This window comes from Gallus gallus, chromosome 8 (genome assembly GCF_016699485.2).
Source record: "Gallus gallus isolate bGalGal1 chromosome 8, bGalGal1.mat.broiler.GRCg7b, whole genome shotgun sequence".
In the NCBI taxonomy this organism is placed as follows: Eukaryota; Metazoa; Chordata; class Aves; order Galliformes; family Phasianidae; genus Gallus; species Gallus gallus.
This window is the reverse complement of record NC_052539.1, coordinates 19,962,197-19,983,442: the sequence shown is the minus strand read 5'-3', so window position 1 is coordinate 19,983,442 and position 21,246 is coordinate 19,962,197. Positions and strand designations below refer to the sequence as shown.

Here is a 21,246-nt window from a genome sequence, read left to right as displayed (position 1 = left end):
TTGAAGCAAACTAAACCACCCTTAGAACTATAGATCCCTAACGGCGCATTCAGGTAGCAGAGCACTGATGCCATCAAGGTATTAAGGCCCTTCCTTTGCCTAGAATGAAGAACAAGAGCATGACACAAACCACAAAGAAAACTTTTGACTCAATTATTCATGTTACCAAATCCCCCTGGTGTTCGCCTAGAGGCTAACAGGTAACTTCACCCACCTGGTAAGAGAAAAATAATTGCAAGTTGGTGCCAGTGTGAGATGAGAGCAAGTATGAGCCCTAAGGCCATCTATGTAACAGCTAAATAAAACTGTATTCCCAGATTGTTTTCATCCTGCATAAGGTGAGCTGCCAAGCTTCATCTCCAAACACACAGTATAACATCTCATCCTCCAAACACTGATGTATCTTTCTGGTTATTTGTTGAAAAATCATTAAAGAACACACAAAAATAGAGACAGTTTGTAAAAGAAGAATTACAGCCAAATAGAAGCAACTTATTGTGGACTTCACAACAACAGATATAGACGAACCACCCACTGAAAGAGAAGTCAGTCAACACAACCTGATTCCACTTAGGATGGGTGAATTATGGAGAATAGCACCAACAGGTAACAGGCCTATGGTACTAGAGTGGTACTAATGCAACCCATGGGGTTAAAATATTTATGTGGGGGAAACAACATCTTCCCCATTTTGGTGGTTTTAAAACTCTATGCGATATTATTCTTCTAGATGATATTTTAGTCAAACCCAAATTATGAACCCCAGTACAGCAACAAGTGAACAATGCATAATGGCTGGTGCTATTCAGGAGGTCACATCACACCCGTGGATTGTAGCCTTCTCAACACACTGTGCTGTTGCTGCCTCCTCGTCCCATTCACTGCCATCACACTCTTACTCCCAAAGCCTGCTTCCTTCTGTTGCCATTTTTGTTTTCCTTCCCCTGCTCTTAAGTCCTATGAGTGCAAGAAATCCGTGCGAAGGCTGTTCCTTTCACGTACTCCTTAAAATAAAAGTTAAATTCATTGTTCATACCACACACTGCATATTTAATGGAAAGCCTCATCTGCAATGCAAGCTCAGGTTACAGAGAGCAGATGTATTTGTAAAACGTACTTAATTAAAATCAAAGTCCATGGATGTAAATGTGGCAAGGCACACCAAGGAAACCTCCTCAGAGCAAAATGTGCCATACATGATTGGGATCACATCTGCCCACCATTTCTCATTAGGTGACCTCCCCAGTGTCAGCTACCAGTGCTCTTACCACTTTCTCCTTGTAAACAATGTACTTCAGCCACTTGAAATCCTGCCATTTGAATCCTGCCAGGACAAACAGGGAATCCTTCTCATACTGCTCCATCTTCTGGATTGCACCTTCAGGATATGTGATGCGGAGAGTTGTTTTGCCACCCACATCTTTTTCAAACCCCTTCACCGGAGCCGAGTTCAGCCTGGAGGGAAGCAGAGAAGATGCTGTCACGGATCCCCATCACACACAGCGCACACCGGTGACGCAGAGATCACTGTGGCTCTGCACACAGCTGCCATGGCCACAGTGATCTCTGCAATCCTTCACTGTAAGCATTTACAGAACTTTATACCAACCAGCAACAGCTTAATTAAAAGCTATCTAAATGACTTGATTTAATACAACGTAAACCACTTCCACACATCCACTCTTGTGATTTAAACTGGATTGGAAGCTTTGGGGAAAAAAAAAAAAAGGAAAAAATATTGTTCTTGCATATTTAGACTTACAAACTAAGCGTTAATTAAGTCTTCTGCAAGGCTGTGCTGAAACAGGCTGCAGCTCTGTGGAACTTTAAAGAGAACAAATCATTCTCATACTCCTACCCCAGTGCAGAGCTTGTGCTCATCCAACCTGCAGCGAGACTGGGCAGGGAACTCAGACAGCTGATGCTTTTCAAAAGGAGGAACAATATCCAGCTGGTTTAATTCAGAAGGCAAAGTGCCCTGCAGTGCCAGCAGAAGGGAGAAGCAGGGGTAAGGCACAGCAGCACCGTCCTCTCAGCAGCTCGGAGGAGATGCTGCTGTGGTACAGAACCCCTCTGTGTGTGTCAGCCAGTCCATTCAACACCAGAAGCCCAAAGCTGAGGACATTTCAAGCATTTTGGAAAACAAATCTCACTGACATCAAACAGCAGCCCCCGACGGGACAGTGCTGCCTGCTTGAATTATTGCAGCTTTCTTGACTTGGGGTAGTTCAATACACTGGAAAGTGCTTACGGACTGCAGATTTTCTCATGTAGGAATGTTAACGAGGATCTGGATTTGTCTTTTTCAGCCCGGCTAAGCATTTTAGGTGGGAAACATTTTAGCGGAGGAAGATCCTTACATAAAATCTGAAATTCAGTTCAGAATTAAGGAGGGTTAGCTGTTTTGTTGCTAGCCTTGCTACATCTCCCCAAACTCAGGACCCCCCCGTCGTATCTAGACGGGAAACAAAACAAACCATTTCCCTCAAGTCAAATGAACTCCAGCAAAGGGCCAGAAGGTGAGCTGCTGATGGAGGCTTAGCACTGAGCCCTGCTAATGAGCCAGCACCATCACACAGGGTCTGTGCCCCTGGGGCAGTGCTGGAAATCAAGCAGGGAAAGTTCTGGCTTAGAGACTAACCGAGGCACCAGCATCACTGTATCACCATGAGGTGAATCCCTGTCTCATTCACAAGTTTCTGACAGACACTTCTTTTTTCCCTCTGCAGTCTATTGTAAGGAGGCATTTCAACACATGAGAGCACTGGTAATTGCTGCAAGAAGCTCCTGCCAGGTAAAACAGCTGGGGGTAATACCTACACTGTAACACTTCATCAATAAAGCAGCAAGAAACTCACCTCAAGCTGTTCTAGAACTGTCAAAGCTGGTCTGATTCTTTCTCCCACCAGATACAAAAATTCTTGCTGCAACTAGTGGTCCTCACGTGGTAACATGCAGTGCATCAGGAAGCTCCATATACTGCTGGATCACTCTTTTGGCCACAAAGGTATTATGTTTTTTTTCCCCTCCAAGTTCACCTCCTGGGTCCCAAATCTGATTCTTAAAAGGAGTTTTGCAACCCATAAAAAAGGATGCTATACAGAAAGGACTTCCATAGGAGTAAGGGAAGCTGGTGGGTACGTTCAAGAAATCTGCTCTCACCTCCTCCAGTCCCACTTCCAGCCACCTGGCTTCATTTAACCTTTACAGCTGACTTTTCTCTCTTTTATCCAACCTGCAACCAGCACAGGTGCTCAGCAGCCCTCATATCCTCTCAGCTTGCAAATACTCAGATTTATTGATGCGGGCAGAAAGGGTTGAACTTTTCATTTTGAAATTAAACAGTAGATATAAATTCTAGTGGGTGGCCCAGTACAGACAGGTTGAAACTGTTCTCTTGTTACTTTGCGAACAGCCTGAGCACAAGAGGCTATAACTGAACATTAATTCAGCTCAAATCACTGCAAGTCACCAGACTATGACGAGCAGTACAAGCTCTTTGATGGCCACCAACAGCGGGGTGAACCGAGGCTGTGAAAGGTCTGTCCTGTTCTGAACAGCCATTGCCCTGTCCCGAGCAACGCTGGGAAAACAGACCGGTTCACAGGAACAAAGGACTGAAAGGGACCTTCTTGGTCTTTGTCCAGAGTTGAGCAGGTATTTATTATACTGCGTTCCATTCTTTCCTCACGTGCACTATGCTAAATTACATCTTCTCTTTGCCTTAAACTCCTTTAGCGATCATTTTCTTTCTCCCACCTCAGTTAAGAATCTGCCATTTACCACCACATCTCATGGTTGACTAAAGTTCAGAGATCAGTTACATTCCCTTTGATATGAAATCAGCTATCTTACTAAGAAAAAATACCACCTCAGACTCTGTTAAACCTACTTTTATAAACTCACACTGCAGTTTATGCCGCTTTTCCTGCTTACCATCATAATATTTGGTTACTCACACTTCAGAACCTGCACTAAAGCTCTGTGCTTTTCCCAAGTCAGACAAATGGGTTTGCAGCTCCCCAGAGCACGTCCCCTTCCCTCCTACACACACACTCTCTCTCACTCTCCATTAGTACAGGTACTATGTTTGTTAATCTCCAGTCACCCAGAACACCTCCCTGACCTGACAGATTTATTACTACGAGTTATGACCTATGATTTCCCATATCAGCACGTTTTTCAGGCGGTGATCCAGGTCCTCAGCAAAAGCAAGAAGTCTTAATTATGACTGCGGCTGTCTCCACTCGATGCCACTCTGCTTACACTCCCTTATTCAACATCGTTACCCACAGTGAAACAGAGGCAAAGCATTCACAGCTTCCAAGGCGTATCTACTCCTGTTGCACCACTGCTGGGTGTGCACTTCTGGAGGTTTATTGTGTCCTGAGATGCTGTGTTGCATAGTTCTTAGTTCTTCCCCTCCTAACTGTGAGGCACTGGTGCAGGTTGCCCAGAGAGGTAGTGGTGCCCCATCCACGGAGATACCCAAGGTCAGGCTGGACGGGGCTCTGAGCACCTGATGGAGCTGTGGGTGTCTCTGTTCATTGCAGGGAATTTGGACCAGACAACCCTTAGGGGTCTTTTCCAACCCAAACGATTCTACAATTTGTAACTTAAACATTTATGTTTTTTACTTTCCTCATGTCAGTTAATACTTTCACACCATTGGATCTTGCCCCTAGTGCAGGTTAAACCTTCGCCTGCATAGCATGCCAACTGATAGAGAAACTGTATAAATGACAAGAAAACCGTGATGCCAAAGACTCACCTGACAACAACATCATAGTCATCAATCTTTAGCCCCAATGACTTATTGGCAAGTACTCCACCATTTCCCACAATAATACATCGTCGGCAGCTGAGACTGTGGAGGAAGCACAGAGGGAAGAGATGACTTTTATAGCATGACTTCAAACACGGAGCTGCACATATTTAGTTTGCATCTACCCGAGGACTCCGGGAAACCTTTGGAAATATGAAGGATTAAGGAGAGGACAGAGATACACTTGATCCCTATCTCACCCCATCAAGCCCAGGCATTACATGTGATAAACTGCTTTCAACACTTCCCCCCACGTGTGGTCTGATGAGATAGACCACCGGGACAAGCATGTCTTCTCCCTGAAACCACTGGTATGACAGGCTTGAATCAAACCCACCTGTTTAGTTAAACCTCCTCATTATTCACTTAGCACTGAAAAACGATAAGGCAAAGGCTCGGTGAGGAAGTCCTCTTCCCAGCTAATCCCTGTCAGGTTATCCGGGCTGTGCTCACCTTGCCGAGTGCTAAACTGTCACTGTTCTCACGAGAACTCAAGAAATGGAAAAACACTGGACAGTGTGGACAGAATGGACTGGACACTGGACAATGGACAGAAAAAGGACCTGCCCACATCCTCTCCCTGGGAAGAAACACATACATTGACGGAACGGGAAGGAAAATAACCTTAATTAACTGAGACACAGAAAGAGAAGGAAGAGAACGGTTTCTCGTGGAACCGTGAGTCACAAGAACTCCGCAGCAGATGTTACAAAGTGATTTCGTTTTGAAGACAGAGAGAAGACTTCTTTCCAGCCATCTAATCCCAAACGCAGCTGGCTCTTCTGGCACCGCGCCTCCAGCTCTGGTAGTTCACTGCAGGAATACGTGTCTGCAGAGCCTTCTTAGGAAAGGGTCCAAGGCAATCAGTGGCTTGGAGCAGATCTCTGCTGGGGGGCTGTCCTACCTCAGGCACAGCTGAACGGTCTCCTCCAGGCTGTCCCCTGGCCCCACTGAGGTGTCTGAAGAGCCAGCACGAGGAAAGCTCTGCTGTTGTGGGGTCCGTCTCGGCAGAGCGGGGCTGGAGAGCACTTGAAAGATTCAGCAAACCACTGAGGGTTACCCTGCTGACAGCCATTAGTTGGAGATCTGCATACAATTAACAGTGCAGCACCCAGAAAGCGCTCAGGAACAGCTGTCCTTCCAAGAGAAAACGCTTCCTCAAGAAGATAGATGTACGAATGTGTCCCTAAGGGCCAAGGAAGTGGAGATGTTTGTGATGATCAAATCCAGAAACAGAGGAAGAACTTTATAGATACTGGCACACTTCTGGTGACAGGGAGAAAGCAGGGGCAAGGTCTGGTTCAGGAGGTATATTGTGGCAGGGAAGCAAGAGAAAGAGCCTGTCCCAGCAACAGGCACTGGAGTGACAAAGAAGGGAACAGTTTTGTCACAACCTGTAAGGAAAAGATGCTGCATGAGGGAAAGCAAAAGCAGTTTGATTCTGGCCAGGTGAAGTTTCAAATGAAAATAGGCACGCTGGACCATTATGATAAGGAAGTTTCACCTCCTGACCAACAGAGCACTGAGTGAAATACAGTAACTTCTTTCCCCAGCTGTCTCTGAGCCATGACTCGTCTTATTTTTAGTTTTTGATGAAAAATACCACGCTGAAATCCAAAGGCTACAAGTTGCAGACACTCCCCCCTACCCACTTGCTTTTACCAATTTTGGATACAGATGTGTTTGTTCCAGCCTCAAACCACTTGAGCACATCCTTCCCTTTTCTGCTAAATTAAAGCACCATCTACTGTCAGCAGCCCCTTCCACACGTGCACATGATGCTCTCCCTGACAGACCACTGCGTGTAAACAACTGCCTGGCGGTCGATAAGCCGCCCTGGGTTGGGCTGGTGAGCATTAGCTACACACGAGGGAAGCACCAGTTCCATCAGCCAAAGCTATCCGAGCGGCCTCTTGTTATGGCCCCATTCCCACACAGCACTTGCAGATCGATCAAAGCCCATTCCTAATTTCCTCTTGACCATACAAACTGGACCAAGTTCATCACACGCCTCATGCTATGGCAGCTCTCCTAGATTTTGAGTCGCATTTGCACTACCTCTCCGAACCGCTTTCAGCTTCCCCCCAGACCTCTGAAGCACTGACTCTGGAACACCAGCATGCGGAGCTAATGCTGCTCAAAAACATCCCTTTTGTACAGAGATTTTATGTATATGTACGTTGCTTCAATGTTCCTTTTATAGTCACTGGTTGGCAGAATACAATTCTCATCTTGCAAGCAGAGTCTGTACCGCCACCTCTGCGATGCCTGACTTTTTGGTTTGGCTCCAGTGAAGGAGCACTGCTCAAAAGAGAGTCCTATGGAAAGGTCGAGACTCACCCAACCCTCCCATTCCTCCCAACCCCACTCTTTGACTCCAGCAGATGTTTAGTGCAAATTTCACGTTTCCTCCAGATCAGCCTTAGTCACTGGGGATACCTGCCAGCAGATTGCACTGGAAGTTCACTAAAGAATTCATTCTCAGCCCCGACAGTGACTTTTAGAAGCTGTGTGTCACATTCCATTCCTAAAAAGCTGATAGATCTACAAAGACATTGCATAGAACATAATGCTGGACAGAGACAAATAACTAATGTCTGTCTTTAAAAAGGTTACCTTTATCTAGCTTCTAGCTTATCTAAAAAATATCCCACTTACATGAAAAGGTTTTATTTCCACAAAACCCAAGATAACCGACATCAATTATGCTGCCAGCCTAGCTCTGGTCTAGATCAAATTTCCCAGCATTTTTCCTACAAAACCAAGCTCATTGACTTACTGTCACCCCATATCTCTTACATTTGCTGTCCTAGCCAACATTCCAAGAAGGGTTAAAAAGCAAACAGAAGTAATAAAGAGAACTCCTTATTTAACTCCTTAAATACTCTCCAAAGCTTACTGATTTAAAAAGACATAATTACCAATTAATGTCTTCACAGTTTCTAACAGAAAATACAGAACATATTTCATTGTCACTGTAGCATGGGACATCATCATTCTCTCTTTATTCATCACCCTCCCCCTAGAACCTAAGGTTCAGTCTTTGATCTCCTAATGGCTTTTTCTTCTCTTTTCTTTTTTCTGAGAAGTGCTTTACACACTCTCACTGCAATGCCAGCCATGCTGTGGGACAGTGAGAAGATTATAGGGCCACCCTAATGGCACTGTGAGGGGGAAGCGCCAGGCAGGGAAGTGTTGGGCACCTGACCCCACATTCTGACCAGTAGTTTGGACACCTGGCACCAGTGCAGCTGAACTGCTGGCTCCAGGCAAGTTTCTGGCTAAAGAAATACACGGTGTGGGCAGCACCAGTTATGTAGCTCAGTGGTTTTCCTAAAAAGATGCATAAACACCTTTTGGTTTGCTTACATATCATGCCCATCCCATACGCCTTTTCCAGAACAGCTCATGTACTGAATCATCAGATGGAGCCCCTCTTCCAGTTTGCTACCCGGGTGGTATGAAGGAGGGTCATGGACCTTCCAGACCAGAAAGGCATTCCCTAAAGCCCCAAGCTGGGAGCTGGAGCCAGATGTGCAGCCTCTGACACATATGCTCAGAGCTTGAGTTCATCTATACCAAGACCAGGATTCACGTCGACATTCTGGAACAATACAGTACTGTAAGCATATGTACGCATTGTAGCCATTCCTACCTCCCCTCCCTCCCTTGTCAGAGCACTTTGGGGATTTGTAAGGGGAAAACAACCACAAAGACTTCCTTTACGCAACTTTGGAACTGAATGCTTTGAGGAAAGATGTAACAGCAATTAAAAATATATATATACATGTTGAGGGCAACTGGTGCTTAGGGAGGTTTAGCATATGCTGGTCTGATCCGGCTGCTGCTTCTTCTACCAGTGTTATCAGCCTGGAGGGACACAGACACCTCTCCTGCTCCATCAAGTTCCTTCCTCGTTACTTTATATACTGTATTGCTAAATACTACGTTATAAGCTCAAATTTGCTGTTTTCCTTCTTTACCACCTGGAAGCAATACAAAATAGTCTGATTTTCCCCAGGAAAACTCAGAGCTGAGTTCCAACTATCATCACAGAGACAACTGCAACTTTGCCTACCTCCTGCCCTGGAGTAGAAGCACGTTATTAAAAGCTCTACAACACAAAGGCGCCACAATAAAGATGACATGGAGAACAACTAAGAAAGCAGGACATCACTTGCACTGTTACAGAAGTGAACTACAGCATTTGTTCACATGCCCTCCAGCTGCTGCAAGTTGTTAACAAAACCCTCTGCTCACAATGGAGGGATTAGTTGGAGTGAGTTGACAAAGCTGCTCTGGGATGATGAAAGGTGTACGCATACCCGGAAGGATTGAGTTTGCCTCATTTCAGCACCACCTCGGGTACATTGTGTCAGGAAAGGTGCATCAGGATGCCCTTTTGACACAGGGATAGTCAAACAAACAAGTTCACTTCCAGGGCTTTTAGGACATAAGTGAAGTTAACATCTCAAAGGGATAGCTTTATGAAGGAGGACAGAAATGGAAAAGCTTGGGTGGGGACGAGACTGCAGGCTTGGTGTAGATCCCCCACTACACAGCCCTAATCCCCTCTTTCCTTCCTATGCTCTCACGCACTGCTCTGACCTCACCTCCCCTGCCTCTCCCACCCTTCCCCCGGGAAAGCTGCAGTCAGCATGTGGTTACATGAATGCTTGTTTCAATAGGTTCAGAAGCTCGCCCTCCCCACCCATCCCTATTCCTCTGCCTCTCGTGCTGCTGCTCCAGTGTTGTGCCTGCACAACAGTTCAGTGGGAGGGAAGCTCTGCAAATGAGGTAACTAAAATGACTGATGTTAAGAGAAAAACTCACTTTAAAGCCTGCCTTCAGCCTAGGTATTAGGAAAACAATACTTACTAGGAGAGTAGTCAGACACTGGAACAGACTTCCTAGCAAGGTGGTTGATGTCCTGTGCTTATCTGTTCAAGAAACATTTGGATAATGCCCTTAATAACATGCTTCAATTTTCAGTTAGCCCTGAAGTGGTCGGGCAGGTGAACTCAATGATCTTCATAGGTTGCTTCTAACTGAACTATTCTATCCTAAACATTAGCAGTACAAGGAGAGAGAAGGGAACAACAGAGCAGGTCACAGACGAAGGAAAGATAGCTTCTTATATTGTCTTTGCCAACAGAGAAAGTGTTAATGCAACACCATTCTAAAGACAAGGTAAACTTGGAGCATCTTCCCTACTGCTAGAATCAGCTTACTAGACTCCAGAACACCTACATGTGGAGGGACTCAAAAGATCTCCTGGTTTGACCCCTTGTACATCACAGACTAGATGCACCTAGTGGTATTGGACAGGAAGGTCTCTATAACATTTATTAATCTATGATTCTATGATCTCTTACCCAACTCTGTCACAACAGAGCATTTTTTCAGCCCATAAATCAGGCCTGCTCCAGTTGCTGCAAAGAGATGAATAAAGGGTGAAGATGGAAACTTTCTCCCTGAATGGTGAGCAGTAAGGAAGTGATCCAAACTTCAGGCCCCTGTTTCCTCCACAGTGGAGCTGTCTCAGAAAGGAACTGTTGGCTCTGTTTTGACCTTGAGACAAGACGAAAAAGTAGCTAGCCTTCCCTCAACAGTGTGCTCCATCAACGCTTCCGAAACCCAAAATAGCAGATGCTCCTTGCTGCCAAGACTGTAATTCATTAATGATCATACCAGCAGAACATTTTGGGAAGCATACCCAAATCTTCATTTGGCAAACTTCAAAGCAACCTAAATTAGCACAGGGACTGCAAATAATAAGAATAAACTTTCAATACAGAGATGAACTCCCAACCATAACTACAGTTGGCAAGATCTACAATCCACATGAGAGCACTGGAAAGGCTGGAGAAGCTCATGAACTTTGTCACAGAAAACTGGGAGAAAGCGTGCTGGGCCAGGAAATAAAACTAGTGTGTTTAGAAAGCAGGAGCTGTGCTGTTAGCCTGGGTTCAAGGAAGCACCGTGACTTGGAACAGAGCACTACAGGACTTTCAAAAGAGACTGTGCCCCAGTGAAAACCTACAGCAGCTTCTGAAGGGAAGTACCTCCGACCCAGGAGGTAGCACTAGACCAAAACTGCTGAAGGGATGACAGAAAGAACAAGAACAGGAATGACTAAAGGAATAATGCTGGGAAGTTGATCATAAACATGTCAGTGAGTCTCAGAAGCAAGCTCTACAATAGGACTGAAGAATCAAAGGAACTTCTTCCAAAGGCATCAATCCAAATACCTCAGGACCCTGGAGTACTGCTATCGCATCCTGGCACAGGCTTGGACAATCACACATTCCTGCCTTAGGAGTAAGGAATTCGTGAAACGTTTTGTTAAAACAAGCCAGATCCTTCTTTCCCTCTAAGAGGTTCTTGTGATCCTGTTGCTTTGTCAGAAAGGCTGAAAAAACTTGCTATTTACTTATTTGAAAAATAGTCGAGAGAGTGTATTGTGACACCATAGGAAACAAAAGATTAGGAAACAGTCAAAAGGTAAAGGCTTTTTTCCACTTATGTTTGACTTAAAAGGCCTCTTAGAGTTTACAGTTAACTGGAAAAAGGACTGTTTCCAGCTCCTGATCCACCTCCAAAGCACAGCCAATCTCTGGCAAAATTTATTTAGGACATGGAAAATAATTGCTTCAACGACTACTAATCTAAAAGGTCTCATCTTACCTGTCAAGAGCTGGAGTTAGACGGTAATCTTTGGTTGCTGACAGGATGGCTTTGATCAAATTATCTAGGGAGAAAGAAGAAGGCATTAGGAAGAAGTTCTCACTTGTAACAGAAATGAAAAACAAAGTGATGGAAAGCATCCGAAGCAGTTACTTGGTGGGAAGAAGGTTCATATCAGGAACAACAGCTTTTATTTGCATATACCTATTTTCTGTGGACAATGACCTTCACAAACTGTCTGCAAAGACATGGTGGGCCAAGTTTTGACATAGTGCACAAGTGGCTTGAACAGACAGAGTGCCAGGAAACAGACACTTCAGTTTAAGGCAGCGGTTTCACACCCACTTCCCTGGAATTGCAGTTCCACAAACATTTCAGACATGCAAAAGCCAGTGCCACTGTCACTGCTTGCTTTCATGCAAGCTTTTACACAGCTGAGCAGTGCACTGAATGTATGGCCAGCAAATAGATATAGTATTTCTGTGAAATACTCTTCTAGCATATAATTATTTTCAAATCAGGGATTTCACACGTTCGGTATAGGTTCTATGTATCTGGAAGCCGTGAGTAATTTCTGCTCTACGAGTTCACATCCTCCTGAATTCATAGTGACCCATTCATTTTCTGATTTCGAATCTGGCTTCTCTTAGCTTCAATTATACCGGAAAAGACTGCAAGCAATCAGTCCCCTTCCATCTTCCTTAGGAGACTACAAATATCTCTCATATTCTCCATGTTCTCCCCCTACACGTATCGGTCAATTGGTTCAAAAGTGCTTAGGAAACAACCAGTCAAAAGGAGTAAATAAGTCTCATTTCCTGAAAGATTAAACATGACAAAGTACCACTGAAAAGACTGACATCAAGTGATTGCTTACAGTGAACATAAATGATTCTCCCGGTAGATGCTACTTATGGCTTTTGGCACAGTTTGGGCCTCTCTTTTAAGCAAGGACTTCTGTTCTTACGTACTAGTTATGCTCCATCACTCTGCAGAAGCTGCCGGATGAGAGTGTAGGACAAACACATAAGACTGAGGCAGCCAATGTGCCAAACAACTTTGAGCCTGACGAGAAACTGGTGAGACACGAGGCAGATGTAAAAAGGTGAAGAGCAGAAAACCGCAGACGGTTCCTCTCAGTTTAGTGAGTTTCTGACATGGCATTACTCACAGCCCCTGCCAACTGTTGCAAGCTGGGAGCTGCGGTTACTTCCAGTAGAAGACAATATTCAGGCGTAGAATAAGGAAAGAAACAATCTGCAGGGTAAAAGCCACTTACTTTGCTAACAGAAACAGTTTTTGTTTTCCTTCATTTGAAGATTTCTTTCCGACACATTGACAACAGACTCCCTCTCCAGCACCAATGCTATTTCCCAAAGTCTTCTGCAACAGCAGTAGGTTGTCGTGACCTCTAATGGCACCACGCCACAGCCCTCTCCTTGGCCCGTCTCTTGCGTTGACTCTTACTACATGGTATACATTACTGTGGTTATTTTCCCACACCCTCAGAAAAAAGAGATCAAAGGATCCCATGTCAAGGGCTGCAACCTCCCATCTACCAAGCTTTTCTCCTGCCAGGTTTGCTCTACCGTCCCAAAGGTTAACGCTCTGCACTCCTCAGAGGCCATCCTTTACGTCAAAAACCACTAATGTGGTTTTTCTCATCTTGCCAACTTGTTAGAAATGCCTTCATAGCAAATGTTCAGGAATTAAATATGACTACTTTAGGACTGGACATGGCAGCATCTGGAACGGGGATGTTCCATAACTGCCAGGTTTTTTCCATCTGCTGTATTATTTTTAAAGGCATCAGAGGTGTATGGCCCTTAGTTTACCATGGGCAGTATCGGCGGTAGGTTGACGGTTGTACTAGATGATCTCAGAGGTCTTTTCCAACCTTAATGATTCTATGGACCCATGCTTAAAGAGAGACTGGTTTGGTTAGGACAACAGCCATGCATACAGTTTGTGGGGTTTTTTGGTAGATGGTTCACACAGGCTGTGGGGAAAGCAAGGCACGGCTGCAGACACACTGCTGGCGTATCTTCTCTCCTGGTTGGCACCCGAGAGGAACGGGACACTGGTGGGTGTACAAGTGCACCAAGGAGGGGCCAGGAGGGGCCTGAGTATACATGTTCTCAGTACTACAAAAGACAAAAATTCTTCCTGTTACAAGCAACAGGCATGCATGCGCTCACCTCCTGCTTCTAGGGCTGAGGCACGCAGCCAGCTCAGGTGTAACAGAATTTATTAGCTCAGACACATCCCCATTCAGGGCAAGTCTCATTCTTTGAGAGACATTTCCCATCTGGAAACATTTCAGCTACTTCTGTTTGGTGCAGAACCCCAGCAAACATGTCTCAGCATCACATGCCTGGAGAGGCGAACCCTGGGGTATGGTGCAGAGACCAGAAGGGCTCTGAGGAGGGCCACCTCTGACCCAGCAGAACTCACGGCTGCCTCACTAAACGCAACAGCAGTATCACTACACGCATACTGTTCATTCCGTGCAATTCAAGGCAGACATCACCAATACTAAATCTTTCCTCCAGCCTGTAGGAAAACAATAATAATAGAACCATAGGATCCATTTGAGTTGGAAGGGGCCTCTAAAGGTCATCTAGTCCCACTCCCCCGCAATGAACAGGGACACCTACAGCTCTATCAGGCACTCAGAGTCCCATCTAGCCCGACTTTGAGTGCATACAGGGACAGGGCAGCCAGCACCTCTCTGGGCAACCTGTTCCAATGCCTTACCACCCTCACCCTCACTGTAAAAAACTTTCTTCCTTATATCTAACCTAAATCTCCCCTCTTCTAGATTGAAACTATTTCCCCTTGTCCCATCATAACAGACCCTCCTAAAGAGTTTGTCCCCTTCTTTCTTACAGCCCTCCTTTAGATACTGACAGGCCGATCTCAGGTCTCCCGGAAGCCTTCTCTTCTCCAGGCTGAACAGCCTCAACTCCTCCAGCCTGTCCTCATAGAGTAGGTGTTCCACTCCTTGGATCATTACTGGGGCATTTCTGGTTAAAAGGGCTATGGCAGCACAACCATCCTTTATGCTACAAAATGCATCTCAGCATGGCTTCTCTCAGGATCAAAATCCCACATATAAGAACAAGCATATATAAGAACAAGCTAGATACTACAAATGACATGGGCACGAATGTTTCAATTATTAGTATTCATATGATTGTTCCTATAAACACGGTTTTTAAGCCAATTTTTGCATGGAAAGAGAAGATAAAATAACACAAGCCATCCTCAGCTCTAACAGCCTGCAAAGCACGTTCCTCCCTCCTGTCCTGAGAAGCAGAGTGCACTGCTTGGCAAGAAGAAATAAGGGGGACAAGATACAAAAGAAGGGTTTCCCAGCTACCTTCCTGGGGCTCCCACCAGCACCAAACCAGGTAAGAATCACTTTGTGTTGCTTCCAAATGAGTCAATGGGGCATTGCTGCATCTCTGCAGCTCCTTGGAGGGCACAGTCACCAAAGCCTCCACTTTCTCCCAGTATTAAATAATGAACACATCACCGGGGCACACAATCTATGACAGTTTTCCACAGCTGAAGTTTCTGTTTATTATACTTCTTCTCTTGTCACGGAGAATTTAGGTTAGTGGGGACTGAGGGAGGTTATTTAACCCATTTGTCTATCAACCACTATGCACGCACTATTACTATACAAACACAGCAATAAGACTCTGCACATTTTCCTCCCATCTAGAGGAGGAGTTGACCACATTTATCTAAGAATCCTGAGTTATCATGACATATTCTATCAGCTTTTCCGTATAACAGCAGAAGATTCAAAAGCAACTCAGGACTGCACGGTTTCTCTGAACTAAAGTACATCTTGACTTCAGGTTGACCCTGAAATTTTCAGACATTTGGAAAAACTAAAAGTAAATAGTTAGAAATTAGGCGGGCAGTGACCACACAGTGAGAGCCAGCCTAAGTCTGAATTCTATCATTTTTATCTGTTATTTATGTGGAAGAGTGGAGACCTTCACTGTAAATGTCAACAACACTTAGCACTGTTGTTTCTAATGCATAAGCTTCTTGCTAGTATCATTTAAAAAACCTGAGACCTTTCACTCCACAGAGTTTACTGTGGCCATCTCACAGGGCCTACTTTCTGCCTGCCCTAAAAGCAAGGATGCTGGGCTGCTCTCAAATGGCCAAAAGAAGGGGCTGTGATGTTTCTAACTTACCATACCAGACACCTACTTGTAAAATCAGCAAGTCTACATACCTCTATTGCCACAAATAAGAACCTGAAAGGCACGCATTAGGGTCACAGAACAGCACATATGGGAGATGGAGTGACGTTTTACAGAAGGATTTGCCATCCCAGCCATCATGAGGCCACAGACTCAGACTCCGTCCCAGGAACACCCCATCCAGAACACGATCTGTATTTAAGAGAATCTGGAAGCACCACAGGAATCAAAGAGAGTCCGAAATTCCTTGCAGCGATTCATCCTATGGATCGGCTAACTTCGTGACGTCCGTGCAAGAGAAAGCAGCAAAGGCTTCCAGAACTTCGAAGCATATTGCTAACATGTGAACTGGCTCTCCAACACAGTTAGCTACAAACTGCAGGAATCTGTCCTCAGATCAGCTCTTGTATGTAAACACAAGACAGTGTTTTCTTAAGGTTATAGCTGTGCCAGATTTAGGTGGTTTGCTTGACATGGACCTTAACAACAGCACTTAAAACCACCACTGCTTCCAATATCACAATACTTCCATTGATGATTTTCAATCATAGTAGAAGACACGTATTTAGTGTCGTATGGATACAAAATACAAAACAAAAGACAGAAAAAAAGCCTCCCTAACGATTTTAGGAAATCCTGGCATGTGGTAAATGTAAGCTCCAGAAAGCCCTTAAGGTCTTTTTTTTATAACAAGATATAAATAAAATACATAACATTTGGACTCTTGATTTACATCGTAGTTTTAGAGCCTTCAGGGATTTTTTTTTTTCCAAGCTTTTCTTCACAACCAAGAGTTTGTTCCCAACATAATCCCACGGCTCGGAAAGTTGGAACGTTAATTTAAAGAACAATTATGCCAGAAAATGGGCAACGTTTTGCAACAGCCACACGTTAACCATTTTGATTCACATTCAACTCCGACGTACGGGTAGCAATAAAGTCTGCACAAACAGCCTTTAATCCATACCAAATGAAAGTGAAACCTGAAGGATTCATAAAGTGCTGTCCAGAGATATGAGGAAAAGCAAAGACAGGTGTAAAAGTAGACTGTTCTTCCTTTCATTGCTGCATTTTTGATGCCACTTCTCTGTGTCTTCAAGGCCAAAAGCCTATCCTCAACAACTACTACAGCAGTTTCTAACTTACCCGAGCCTTGCAGAAGCATTACAATACAGCACTTGAAACAAGCAGAGAACACCTGCTCTTCCCTCTTAGAGGTAATGGATAGAGATAACAACCACGTCTCAATTGCACTTCAATACTGCTGGGAAGAACTTTACTTTGGAATCACCCAATTAACTGCAAACTTGGGGCTCAAGAACCCCCTCAAGCACTTTTTATTTCTCAGTGGTTTGGAGAAGAGCTATTCTCTAAGCACATTCAACAGCAAAGTACCCATTTTTTAATTGAAAAAAGGGACTCTACTGGAGGGTTATACTTTCCTCAAGAGACCTCAAGAGCGAAGGTTGATTTAACCTCAAAACCTTTGGGATCTCTTCCCTTTGGAGGCTTTATTCAGTAACAAAAAGATGGCCCTCTACCTCTTCTGAAACTTGAACATTCCTCCCATCCCCACAGCATCTCATTTAATTTCTTGAGGCTATATAATCAGCTAGATTCCCTGGGGAAACAGCAACATTTTTATAGATACATTCTCATGTGATAATGGCAACTATTACCAATTTTGGCCAAGAGTAAAATTCTAGTGGGAAACAGTTCAGAATTCTGCTTCAATCAAATTCAAGAAGAAAATGTTGTGTCAATACTACCCAGAACAGAATTAGCAGCTATAGATGCCCGTGCTTCTTGCTTAGTAGTTAAGAAAACGCTCACAGCGCTAAAACCATCCATACAATAGAGTGTAGATAACAAAATCAAGAGAAATTTAGAGAATTAGAGAAGAAGAAAGACATCTCATTACCAGGTAGATCCAGCCAAAAAGAAGGAAAGGCACCTGCATATAGTACTTCAGTTTCTGCAAAGAGCTGGAAGGACAGGTTGGGAAAGACCGATTTCCGAGATAGTTTTCGTTTGGGCCAGTTGTAAATTTCAGTCATGATGACCAAGTGAATACGTTTGCTCAAAGATAAAACACAGCTCATGCCCGGAAAGCTGATGTGGAAGCCTCATGATTTGAAGAGTTAATTACATGGCCCCCCTCCCTCTCCACAGGAAAAGAAACATGCAAAGAAAAAAAAAAAAAGAACATAAAAGGAAATAATAGAAGTTCTTTTCCTGATAAAATTTTGATATGCCATCTTTGCACACTTGCAAACAACATTTTCACTGAAGATGAATGACCCCTTCCTCAAGAGACTAATGAAAGCACTGCTAAGCAGCACTTGAACCGTGGTTCTTCCCAGCAGCATTCACACAAAGGAAAACATTCAAATAAAACCAAGCATTTGAACAACTAACCCTTGCACAATATATCTACTAGTATTGGTGCTCTGGTAAACGTCCCTCTTGTATCAGATGAAAACACAAAGTCCAGTGGCCTGTGCTGCATATTACATTCAATAAATCCGTAGCACTTCAAATACATCCTTAATATTCTCATACTCCAGTGAGGAAGAAATGGCTTCCTGAATTGCTGGTGAGAGCAAATTCTGAGCTGGTAACATGACAGCCTCTCCCTAAGAAACAAATATCACCTTCAACACCAAACCAATGCAGGGCCAGCAAAGCCACCTCTCTGCATAAAATGATCTAGCAGGAACAAAGGTAGAAGAGGAAAACCTATAATTACTGCTATGCAATGGCACCATTACCAACTAAATGCATGAAGGAGATATTACACATCTCATGTTTGCTTAGCTTTTTAGTGTATGCTATGCCATATGTTTTCACTCAAGTTTAAAAAAACCCTGCAGCAACTCCCACCCTCATTACACAGAGATGATGCCAGATACTAGCTACTCTTTCTTATGAAAGCCTGTTATATTCTTTCAGCCACATGTACTGAGAAATTCTATTAATAGTCAGGTATTTCTCCAGCCTTGTTTGTTGCCCTTCTCCAAATAACTCTTTCCCTTTGCTTTAGCTACAGAGGTAAATTTGGGGAGGAGGCCCTCTGGGATAAATAAGCTCACTAACACTATAAACAATTTTCCATTGCTTATTCATTGACAAACTTAACCCTGAAAGCCGTGCACTTGCCAGAGGAGCTCTGCAACCACATGGACAGCCTGTGAGTACTCATACCTCCATAAAAACCTTCCATATAACTCACTGAACAGCTTGAGATTGTTGCAGTCTCCTTCTTCCTCACAGAAGAAAAAACAATAGCTGGAAGAACAGGCCTGGGGAGCGCGGGGAAAGAAGCATTCCAAAAAAGCAAATGAGAGCCCTGCACATGGTGGAATGCAGGAGGCACTCCAACGTTGCAGTCAGTTCTGAAACAATAGCCTGGGACACAGGAGGGTGCTTGGGGTTTGAGCTGTCCTCCACGGGACATCTTACAATCCAGCTTTTAGAGTTTCAACTTCTTGTTAGGGTTTGATCTTCTCGACAGCTCTGAAAGCTGAGTAATTTCATGGTGTTCCTGAAGGACAGCCCTTACTTGGGTTGCATACACGCTAACCAACAAACAAGCAGCAGCACAGTGTCCCACAAGCATCTCCTATGTGCTAGGAGCTAACACTAGTTAGCACAGTCCTTGCGTTCATCACCAGGACCAGAAAACACCCTCCTCTAATACCTAATCCATTCACAGGTTCAGAGGCTCACAGAGGTAGGTGACCTTCCTGGGTAGGAAGCCGAAATACATCCACTCTCTTTTTTGGGGAAGGGGTGAGGACTCCACCTGTCTGTACAATGAGATCAACTGCCTTCGGGGCTCATTTATTAACAGAGATGCAACCAAGGAGTCACGGAGGCACATCCTATTGTTGGTTCCGCCAAGTCACGCAGCAGGAGACAACAAAGCCCAACATGGCACTGGCAGGCTGAGTAATAAAGTAAGTGCGGTCGAATGCGACAATGGGCTGTTTAACAAAGTGGTCATTCTTTGTCCTTTAGAAAACCCTGATTTAGATTCTGCAGAATAGCCTCACACATTCATAGCCAGCTGCAGAAGTCACAACCGTGTGAAATCCAGAGCCATCGCTTCACTAAAGGCCAAACAGATACTTGTGGAGATCGTTTGGGGTTAAAACCTACAAGCAATAACATCACACTTTTTCAGGAAATATGACACATTTGCACACAGAGAGGGCAAGAGTTCCCAAGATGGGCTACAGACATCTGTGATGAATGCAATGATGCCTTAAATCTGCTGTATTGGCTGCCACACTGGGGCAGTTCTCAGCTCTGCTTCTGTCCCAGGTGGCTGGGGACTGGGATCAGGTGAGCGGGCCTTAATCTTGGGTGAGCAGAGGGATCAGAGTTAACATGTACAAGAGCTCTATGTCTATTTAAGATACTTTAAGATAAAGGTACACTGCTCCTCATAAATCCCTCTTCACATTTCTAATTCACTGCACTCAGGGACCACCTATGGCACCCGTCGTTTCATGAACTCCTGTTCATGAGGAAATATGGAAACCACCTGCTTACACCTGTGCTTCTTTCACTTAGTGGACAGGTGATCAGTAACGTGGCTAATCAGCAACGGCAGCAGTTTCCAATCCGACATGAAACGCAATAGTTTATTTCAGAACCAGAATCGTTTGAGGGACATCAAGAGTCTAAACACATTCGTACGTAGAACAACATTCACCTTGGGAGCTCCGTAAGGCAAATGCTTTTCTTGGAGAGAGTGAAGTCTAGATCATAAAAAGCCCTAGCACACGCTAATGCCAAATCAGATAATCCAAAGGACTAAAGGTGAATTCTTTCCTGACAAATGTCAGATGTTAAGCTTTCTAAGTTATACCGCATGCTTTTTATCAGCTTGAGATGGAAAAATCATCTTTGCAATCGGATTCTTTTTGAAGAAAATGAAGATCCCCAAAGAACTGTCAAAATGATCTGCACGCTGCCTTCTTGATATGACCGCCTTTGCAGAGCAGTAGTCCCACCCTTAAAATTCCTGACCCTTTTCTACTCTTTTGCATGCGATTTATTCAGATGTGTGACTCCAAATTAGTGCAGCTCAGTAAACAACGCTCCTCAAAAGCTGCTTTCCCATAAAGTCTGCAAATTGGAATTGTTCTTCCTTGGACCAGTGAACACCAAGTAATGGATAGAAAAGGACTTTTTCTTTTCCAGAGACAAAGCTAAGAAAAACGTTGCTATGAGTTTGAAGACTAAAAGCCTGAAGAACAGAAAGAACCTCTAATAAAAGAGAACAGAATGTATTATCTCTGAAGCTGCTCAGAGTCTCTGCATTTCATAACTTTGGTACTTCCAAGCCTCTACAGAGAAGTTTCTCTAAGTTTCTTGGAATAAGCAGCATTACTGAAAGTGATCTCATCCTCTAAGTGTATTTCACACAGAAAGCTTTCACGCTTGGACTTGACCACAGTCACTTGAAAACACTGGGGAATAGAATATTCACCAAAGTTC

At 44.2% G+C, this 21,246-nt stretch overlaps 1 protein-coding gene across 17 annotated transcripts in view; it reads right to left on the bottom strand.

The window, feature by feature from the left end:
• The window catches only part of ST3GAL3 (ST3 beta-galactoside alpha-2,3-sialyltransferase 3), a 150,686-nt gene that overhangs the window by 36,939 nt on the left and 92,501 nt on the right, over positions 1 to 21,246 (bottom strand). For all 17 annotated transcript variants that reach the window (XM_015290987.4, XM_015290989.4, XM_004936701.5 and 14 more), the window contains 3 exons: positions 11,513 to 11,576; positions 4,772 to 4,867; positions 1,269 to 1,455 (listed from right to left, as the gene is read on the bottom strand). In XM_015290987.4, coding sequence (XP_015146473.1) covers positions 1,269 to 1,455; positions 4,772 to 4,867; positions 11,513 to 11,576 — 347 coding nt within the window. The remainder of the gene's footprint in view (positions 1 to 1,268; positions 1,456 to 4,771; positions 4,868 to 11,512; positions 11,577 to 21,246) is intronic.